General features: G+C 38.1%; 1 protein-coding gene across 1 annotated transcript; it reads right to left on the bottom strand.

The window, feature by feature from the left end:
* Positions 1-6157: 6157 nt before the first annotated feature.
* Positions 6158-8930, bottom strand: LOC124372516. The gene is made up of 2 exons (XM_046830915.1): positions 8247-8930; positions 6158-7015 (listed from the first exon to the last, which is right to left on the bottom strand). The coding sequence occupies exons 1-2, from the start codon at positions 8622-8624 to the stop codon at positions 6512-6514; spliced, it is 882 nt and encodes a 293-aa protein (XP_046686871.1). The 5' UTR covers positions 8625-8930; the 3' UTR covers positions 6158-6511.
* Between the last annotated feature and the right edge of the window lie 1236 nt (positions 8931-10166).

Here is a 10166-nt window from a genome sequence, read left to right as displayed (position 1 = left end):
GTGATAGGCTCGGAAACAATCTTTTAGTTCACTCAAACAAAGGGCAACACCACACGTTTCACATACCCATTTCGACCGATGAACTTCTTCTTTGCTGGAGCATTGAGCACAACGTCGAGACGTTCCTCTTACTGGCATGTGTGCATTTTCCGTAAAACGAAGTTCTTGTGGAACCTTTGGTTTGTAGTTGTTGATTGGAGTTGAAGAACTTCGTCTTCCTCTAGTTTCTCCACGAGGTACTCCCAGAAGGGCTTTTGACACGCTTCTCCTAAACTCTTTTAGTGTCAGTGGTTTTCCCTGGGATAGCATTGAAAATATGATAAAAGAGTTTACTATGGTTGTGTCCAGAAAGTGCCAGAAGATTCTGTGCCACCACTTTTTGGACTTGCGATCTATTGAGTAGGTAGATTTCAACATGTCTGCCTTATCGACATAGCCCATGTGAGCATTGTAGTCCTTTACTAATATAGGGCATGGAACAGCTACAATTTCACCGTTTGCCTGTTTTCTGTTTACAGTTGTCACTTCGTTAGGATTGTGGTAATTAGAAAGAAAGTAGATACCTCTCTTGTCTTTCCATTCGACAGCTACAATTCCAGTCATAGTTGACATGAAGTCATGTTCTCCTTGATTCATATGTTTCCCTTCAGGCAAACACTCTTTTGGAAAAAATTGTCTGTCAGCTCTTGTTGTACCACAAGCTTGAATATTGTTTTTCTGTAAGTAAATCATTAGAGTGACTGAGCTAAAAAAATTGTCACAATATATTACATAATTCTTATTTACTAATTCTTCAGTGAGTTCTGTTACTACCCTTTGCCCAAGATTCTTTTCAACTATTCCAGCCCTTTTACCTTCGTAGATTTGAAATTGGCTGATAAAGCCTTTTTCATCAGCCCTCACCCAAACTTTGTACCCACGTTTGGTTGGCTTATCTGGCATATATTGTTTGATTCCACTCCGACCTTTGAATGGAATCATGCTCTCATCAATTGATTGAAATCGAGATGGAGCATAGCATGCTTTGTAGGTTTCTTGAAGCTTGTTTAGGAGAGGCCTGATCTTATATAGTTTGTCATAATTAGGAGAATCTCGTTCGGGCATGTCATTATTATTGTTTATATGTAAATTTGTTAAAAGCCAGCCAAATCTGTTCACAGACATGTATGAAGATATGTAGTCATCTCTCAAATCTGCCTCTGAAGACCAGTAATCACGGTAGGAGGGAAGTTTTTTTATTCCCATTAGGATATTTAGGCCTAGAAACACTTTCATTTCTTTCCTTGTTGTTGGAAATCTGATAACGCCCCCACCTATTTGGGTAGCGTAAACATTGGTTTCAAACACAAGTTTGTCAACTAGATCGTCGGGAAAAAGAGCTGAAAACACATCAACTGGGGTTGAAGCGTCAATTAGGGGACCTGTGCGTTCATTGAAATCATACGACTTATTGGGTGAGTAGTACTTTTGATACCACGTAACACTATCTTTGTAAAGTCTGTTAGCCAAAGGCTCAGAGTCCTCATCAAATTGAACGTCCATAGGCTGATTTTGAACGTCCAAGACTGCATTACCTTCGGGAATGCCAGGCTCTACCCCCTCTGCACTATGATTATCTTGAAAGTCATTTTCATTAATAATTAAAATCGGGATTTCATTACCTTCAGCTGTTTGGGCTAGGTCCAAATAATCTACCTCTAAGATTCCATTTTCTGCAACTGTGTATATATTCCTTCAGCAACATCCGGGTATACTTGATCTTCGTCGTCCTCTGATTCAGGGTCAGATGGGATGTCTTCAGTTTCCGCCAGCCAAGCCTCTATGGATTTGTTCTCCATGGTTATAGTACCCCCTGAAATCAATAAGCAGTTGTAAAAAATGTAATAAGTAGTTTTATATAGTAAAAATAACAATATAAAACAGGTTTAGCAACTGGTACGTAGTATAAACGACGGCCGACCCCAAATGCATGGTGGTCATGTGGTGAAACCACCACAATAACGCCTAATATTTATTCGCCTGGCATCTCAAATCTAATTATTATAGTTTATATGTATATATTTAAGTACATTTATACTGAAAATATATGTTTGTACTTACCAAAAGTGATCAAAGCACAAAAGAAATACAAATATGTCACACTCAGTCAAGGCATGGACTCTTCTTTCACCCAGTCGTGGCAAACAACGCTCCTGCCGGGATTTGGGCGAATCTAGTGGAGCGGTTACGTAATTTGCCGCTAGAATGCGTCCTAAATCACTTCTGGAAGGTGGTTTCGTATATGCACCACTATGCGGGAAAGGAATAGAAATAAAAACATAGGTGGTTTCACTATGATGCCACTGTGCTTCAAAGGGTTAAAGTTGAGATATTTATTTGAAAATAGGTCTGTTTGTAAACCAAAAGAGGTAGTACAAACTGCGAAAATTTCATAGGTCTATCTCCAATGGCGTCTGAAAAAAATGGGCATAAAAATAGCAAAATTAGCATTGTCGGTATAGGGTGTACCATGTCCCCTTAATGATGTTTCTCTTGATGTTGTTCTTTTGTGGTGCTTTCTGTTTTCTACCAACAATTGGTTCAACACGATTATTATTGTCAGGATTCCCTTCCATTTTTACCCAAAAGACTCTTTAAAATACTAAAATATTAGCAATGTGCTATTCACCGGACTTATAGCTACAACAGAACTGAGTGAGGTTACATGTATAAGCTGTCAAACAGCACTGTAACTAGCGTTAATGTTTCTTAAAACTTCCACGGTGCTCTGTTGGTTTTTTGTTAAAAAGGCACTTGTGCTGCACATTTGCCCATTTAACATAAATCCCAATTTTCAGCATGCTAATATCAACTAATAACTGTACAACAGCCTTTTTAACTCAAATTGTGCATTTATATGTGTAGAGTCTGATTTTATCATAAAATGCATATCTGAAAAATGTAACTTCAGCCCTTTTAACAAATACCGATTCAAATGGGTTGTCCACGACGGAGAGTTGGCGCCATTGTTAGATGTAGGTTAGAGTTGATAAGCATGAATTTATTGTATGACATTACTTGATGGAAAAATGGTATTGTCTGTGAGGCCCTAGTGTCCCAATAGGCTTGTAGATTCTTTTGTCTAATCAAACCCATATTCCATATTCAAAATACAAGCGAAAAATTCTTTATGTCTGACACAGTTATATCAACCCATCTTGTAAATCTAGAATGCGTTGGCATTGTTCCAGAATCTCTCTTTGTTTTAATTTTGTTCTGGGCATAGTAGTTAGTGTGTCTGACTATGTGGTTCTTTTACAATTTTACTTATTTTTTGGTAAAAAAATAAGTAAAAGTACTCAATAGGTTTACTATTTCGTGGTGGCACATTCTTTACTCCTGGCTATCTAACCTGAAACCTATTTCCAACATTACATTCTGGTTCGGTTGGGTAAGTCCTAACCCATTCACTTCTTTGTGGAGGTGGTAATGGTATTGCTGTATTTCCGTTATAGGTATTAGGTCTACCTCCGTTGTCTAAATCACCTGAGTCAGGTAAAGAAATGTTGTTTAGGTCCGGTTCGTATTCCTCGCCGCTGCCCGATTAGTAGTCTTGTCGTGATACACTATCTGGCCATTCTTCAGCTTCTAAATCACTATCAATGTCCCCATCTTCTTCGTGAATCAATTCCCTCAAATCACTTGATCTACCATAAAAATCTTCCGCCATTGCACTAAATAAACATCAAAACAACAACACAGTAACTAACCGTAAACAAAGGCAATGAATACAAACCTTATAAGAAGCGCAAAGCCAATGTTAAAAAGTCTGCCAACTTTTATTTGAGTTTTGAAAGGTTAGCGCGTCCACCGCTACGCAGCGTGAAGGGCGCTCGTGGCGTGGCCAGCTAGAGTGAGACAGAAGACAGAGCGGGAGCGAGGGAGAAGACAGCGTGCGGCCAGTTAGAGAGAGAGAGGGTGAGAGAGAGAACAAGCTAGAGCGAGAGGGAAAGAGAACACTACTGTGAAAGCACATCGGAGAATATTTCGTTTTTCGTGGCTCGTCGTGGGCAATAACAAGGAGTGCGGCCGGGCGAGTAGAGGTTGTACGCTGTACGCCACACGCAGATAAAAGTTTTTAATTTGCCTTTTTAGGCTCAATATTGGTGATCAAACAAAATTGTCATCTTGTTGTCATTTAATTAATTAATGAGCATCTTAACATGAGCCTTTCAAAATTTGTATTTTGGTTCAAAGTAAAATACCATAACAAGTAAATTTTGCAATTTATGTGTTTATCAACGCCTAATAACATACGAAATGTTTTAACAAACAATTAAAAACAGGAGTGTGTATATTGAAATACTCTATGGGTGCATCCACAAACAGTTTAATAATAGGTACAATACGGTACAATCAGAGGAATATATAAAGAATTAGGTAATGTCTTGTAATAATATGGATAGCATAAAAATCAGGAGTTTTGAAAAATAACAGAATTATTATGTAAAAATAATTTACATATAAACATGAAAAAGGTCATTTACGCCTTTTCTAGAGCCTGCTAAGCAAATGTTAGTAAATATATTAAGTTAACAGAAAATGTTTAATCCAATATTCACATTATGTAAAATTTGAATGGCAATGCAATTTAGCTTGCAGCCAGTAATGTTGTGGTTGCAAATAAAACCCTCGATATGTCAGAAACATATTGTTTATAAAAATACAATGTTACAATTACAAAAATATGAACACTTGGCCAAATTATGAACACTTCAGCACTTGACTTCCATCCTGAACCTCGCCATTGCCTTGAAAACGGAAAACATTTTCTTTGTATTGAAAATAAAATTTCAATTTTTTGTAATTCTTTTAAAACGGCCTCGAAGAGTGTTTCTACATACAAAACACAATTTACATTATTCGTTGAGCGCTAGCTTCGAAATCTAAATGGAGCTAATTCATTCTCGAATGTCAAAACATACCTTTTAAAGAGTCTTCAGTTTCTTCAATTTGTCATTCATTTTATCCCCATCTGTGTGTAGTCTCTGTAAGGCCCCCCATCCACTTACAGTTCGAACTGCAGTTCTTGACTGCAGTCAGAACTGTGAACGGTGGACTGTGGACTGTTGAAAAATGTTCACGTCAGTACGGACTGCAGTCGCGGACCGCAGTCCGTTCGGTGGCGTGGTTGTCGTGGTCAGTCTTTCCGGTGTTTTGCCGTAGGTGTGTACTTTGTAGTTATTATTCGTTATATTATTTATTATATTTTTAGTTATATTATTCGTTTTGTGGCTGTAGGAAAAGTGCATTCTAAGTTCTTATCGTATGTGAAGTTAAAGTGCAATGTCTACGTTTGAAGATTTGGCAGCATACGCTGTAATAGCGGTAGCTATTAAAAAACGCAAGAAACGAAGGCATCAAATGTGGAAAAAAGAATGGCTTCAGAGGAAGAGATTTAACCACGTTCACCTTCTTAGGGAGCTTGAAGCATATCCTAGAGACTGGAAAAACTACTTAAGAATGGACGAGAAAACGTACTTTGATTTATTACGTATAGTAACACCATTGATTACCAAACAAGATACAAAAATGAGGGAAGCCATTACACCACATGAAAAACTGACTGCGACATTGCGGTATCTAAGCACTGGCAGAACAATGGAAGATTTAAAGTTTTCAACGAGAATTTCCCCCCAAACATTAGGAAGAATAATTCCAGAGACCTGCTCAGCTATTGTCAAGGCCTTGAATGACTATTGCAAGGTTAGTAGCCTAATGTGTGTTTCAAGTAGTTTTGAAAAATCCAAAATATGAAACCAGATAAAAGTTAGAAAAAGAAATAAAGTAGGTCTTTGTTGTTTTCGAATGCCAACATACTGTTAAGAAATTACAATATTTTTAATCTGCTTATGGATTTGTTAAGGTACATAGCCTACACATTGTATTATGTCACTACTTTTTGCTAATTTTAAATTACAACTCCAGTATCTCTAACGATTACGAGTTCATTTCTGTGTGCACACAACATTTAACCATTTTTATAAAGTAGTAAAAGGTAATGAAACTCATACAAAATTATTGTAAACATTATATTATCCATACTTGTATTTGTTGCGTTGTACAAACAACACATTTACTTTTTATAACTAAGGAAGAAAAAGTAAAAAAATCAATTTAATTAATGTAAGTATAAAGATAAAAAGTAATACGTACCTATGGTGTATGTTTAACCACAAATGAGTAAAGTAATAATTATAAAAACTATGACACTGTCAAACATAACATTGCAATCTAGTATTACAAACACATGGCAGCTCACAACAGTACCGCATATGAATAAAGATTAAAGTGTAATTTTAATTGAGTGCAAAATATTTTCACCACAAACAAAAAAAAAATAATAAATGTAATTTGTTCAACATATAACTCTCAATGTACTCAACTACTGGAGTAGGCCTACTAAAAAAACCGCACAGCTTGGGTTGTGAAAAGTTTACAGGTTTAAGCCTACTTGTTAATAATAGAACACTTAATTTAGATTTGTATAGTTGACACTGAAGCCAGACATTGCTGTATCATCATACATTGGTTCATAGGTTGATCTACCTCCTGAACTTGGGGTAACACTAGCTGCCGATGGTGTTGTGGAACTTGAGTAAAGAATACCTGGGTTAACTGTAGCAAATCGTGTTAGTCCACCTAGTTCTGCTTCAAACAGGGCATCATTAATGATTTTCTGCGCATAAATCCTTTGCTCATTGTTCAGCAATCTCAGCTTTTGAGCAACGTTCTTCCCAAAGGCGTCGTAGTGATCTTCTTCTTTTGTTGTTGCCAGTCGTTGTCCAATATTAACCAAGACTTGATCACACGGGGACAATTTTTTTTGCCGTTTAAAAGAATCTTTAGGTTCAGGTGTTGCAGAGGTAATATTGGAAGCGGTTCGAGCAACTTGAGGAGGATTCTGTAGAGATTGGGGCGCTGGTACATTTTCCTCAGCATCTAATGGTTCTTTTTGTGAATCGTCCAGCATCTCCTGTAAAAAAAAAATGTTTGAAAAAAATGTCAAAATCCGTGACTTTTCGCGGATTTCCTTTATTTCCGTGCCCGGTAGACACCCTGTCATTACTTAATAATGAACCACAATATCAATAATGATTCAGTTATCACCACAGTACATTCTTAACTACTTATTTATTACTTTCTCAAAATATTATATTGAAAAAATTACAGAGGGGGTGGCGAACGGAAAACGAGGGGTGATACGGTTCTCGATGGGTTTGATTTCATTAAAATTTGTTCCGTACAAAACGCTGGTCTGAAATATGACAGCTGACAGTTTATGAATTGTTTTCAGGTACCGAATACAGCCGAGGAGTGGAAACAAATTGCACAGGAGTACGGGGAAAAAATGGAATTTCCCCAACTGCCTAGGCAGCATGGATGGAAAGCATATAGCCATAACACCACCACCTGGAAGTGGTTCTTACTTCTATAACTATAAGGGTTTCCATAGTCAGGTACTTTTCTGCATTGCTAGTGCAAACTATGAAATAATTTATTTTCATTTTGGTGTTAATGGCCGGGTATCTGATGGAGGAGTTCTGAAAGAGACAGACTTCAACAAGAAACTAACAGATAAAAGCCTCAATTTACCTGAAGAGGGCATTGTAGACGGCGAAGCTCTTCCATACGTATTCATTGCAGATGACGCCTTCCCCTAACTGAGGTCATAATGAAACCCTTTTCCTATAGGGTTGCAAACAAACCTAGAAAGGTATATAACTACCGACTCTCAAGAGCACGCCGAATGGTCGAAAGTGTTTTTGGGATTCTCGCTGAGAGATTTCAGGTTCTACAAAAACCAATCACCTTCATTGACTTGAAGAAAGTGAATAGTGTTGTTGTTGCGTGCTGCTACCTGCACAACTATTTGCGTAGGACAATCCCTCAAAGGTACTCACCTAAAGACTGGTTGGATTTAGATGACGACGAAGTTGGTGTGTCTAAGCCTGGACCAAGAACCAGCGATCACATGGCATTACAAGTAAGACAAACCGATCGCCCAATGGCTAGTGCAAAAGAAGTAAGAAATAAATTTGTTCATTATTTTAGCAACAAAGGAAAAGTGGAATGGCAAGACAGATACATCTCTTAGTTTATAATGATTATTTGAAAACAAAATACCTCCGATGACAAACTGTAAGTTAGTTGTAGCATTGTGAATACATTATTTAACCGCAAAACTAGTAATTTAATTCTCTTACCTCGTCTTCACTGACTCTTCCTTCTCCTAAGTTGGAAGTCCCTCCTAGACATTCTTCCTGGTCAATAAGAAACAAAAGTTCTCTGTAGTACCACAGCTTTGGTACATATATATCGTCTGTACCACTGCCAGAACGTTGAGAGGCTGTTACCTTTCTTTGTTCCTTACGAAATGCACTTCTGATATTGTTTATCTTCTTCAACACATCGCTTTTTGTTGCAGTACTGTCAAACCCTTTCACTACTAATAGTAAACTACGGTGGGCTGCTTCCTTCTTTTCCCTATTGTGATAGTCTTTTGACTTAACCTTCCATACACATTCATGTTTCCTAAACTCCTCTATAAACTGTAAAAGATTATCCTTCGACCAACTGGCCATGATTGCCGCGTCACAAACAAAACAATGCGCAACCACCAAACGCTCACCACTCAATGACGCATGAGGCCGACACGGAGCAGCTGAGCTAGCGCATGCGCATATCTCGCAGCTTGGACTGTCGACTGTGGCCTGTCACGGGAGCCTCCACTAACTAGCAGTTCCGCCTGCAGTCCGATCGTTGAACTGTCGCACCGTGCGACAGTTGACAGTCCAACGATTCGCCTGCCGGATTCCCCATCCACTTACAGTTCTAACTGCAGTCCCGGACTGTCTCAGTCCAGGACTGCAGTTAGAACTGTAAGTGGATGGGGGGGCCTAAAAGAGTTTTATCCCGTAAATAATTTGTTTTCCACTTGACGCCGTTAAACAGTTTGCATTTTATCAGTAAATCCATCATAAACATTTTATGTGGCTTACATTCTTCCCACCAGTTGGGATATGTCTTTTCAGTTTCATTGAATAAACAATATGTCAACCGGGCTCTAATGTGTTTTAAAGAGCATATGTTTGGGAAGCACTTGACGAAGACATGAATTTGGGTTTTGACTACATTATGAAAGGTATTTGACGGTTTCGTTAATTTGGCCAATTCTCCATCATGCCTCGTAAAACTCTTAAAATATATTAATTGCTCTCTGTCCAGCTCACAAGTTTCCGATTTGTCAAGCAATAATTCACAAGTAGTGCAAGGATATTTATCTAGGCACCTTTTTCCTAACCATCCAGCTACATAACTAATCAGTTGTCCTCTAATGCCGTTAACTTGAGGGAAGTGATTGAGTCCTCATCTGACTAATTGCTGAGTTGTTTCCTGTTGATATATTTGTGTTATTTGTAGTACTGTTGTCTTGGTGGGATTCAATTGTCATTGTGCTGGTTTCATCAGAGTTGACATTTTCGGTAATGTTCAGTGTGTTGTCTCCATCAGGCTCACAATTTGCGGAAGAAGGTGGGTCCATTAATCGCACTGATAATGAATGCTGAAGATTCCTCCTGAATTCTTTGGCCGAAGGGTTGGAATTGTAGCCCGACCGTCTTCTCAAAACACCAAACAGATTTTCTAATGGGTCTTGATTGAATCTCCCAGTCAAGAGAAAACTCTCCTCGTCAGCAAATTGTTCTTTGTACAGGGATAACACTCCTTGTATGGTTTGTCTCAAGCCGTCAAAACACGGCGGTTTTGTTCTTCCAACAACCGACCATGATGAAATATATGTTTTTGCATCTTCTAGACATTTAATAATATTCGTATTTTCTTTCTTTCAAGGCCGTTTTAAAGGTGTTTTATCATACAAATTTTTACTATTCAAGCAATCTGTGATGTCATTGACTTTTCCCAAAAATCAGCATGTCTTCACACATGTTTCATTTTTTAGTACACCAAGATGATGGGCAGCTTTCATTCCCCTTGACACCGACGCACTAAATACTTGTGCAGCAAGCTTGACGTTCATTCTCTGGAAAGGTTGCGGATTTAGGTGTCTTTCTGAGATTTTAGAGCTGCTCTACAGTCAGACATAGAGTGTTTGTCAACTTCGTGGA

The sequence above is a fragment of the Homalodisca vitripennis genome, unplaced genomic scaffold (assembly GCF_021130785.1).
Source record: "Homalodisca vitripennis isolate AUS2020 unplaced genomic scaffold, UT_GWSS_2.1 ScUCBcl_3414;HRSCAF=8940, whole genome shotgun sequence".
Lineage (NCBI taxonomy): Eukaryota > Metazoa > Arthropoda > Insecta > Hemiptera > Cicadellidae > Homalodisca > Homalodisca vitripennis.
The sequence above is the reverse complement of the archived record's forward strand: the minus strand, read 5'-3'. Positions and strand labels throughout refer to the sequence as shown.

Excerpts from the sequence above, each read along its gene's own strand:
- LOC124372516 (XM_046830915.1), bottom strand. The coding sequence starts at position 8,624 with ATGGCCAGTTGGTCGAAGGATAATCTTTTACAGTTTATAGAGGAGTTT. Across the intron at positions 7,016-8,246 it reads GAAGAGTCAGTGAAGACGAG|GAGATGCTGGACGATTCACA; the intron begins GTAAGAGAATTA and ends TTTTTTTTACAG.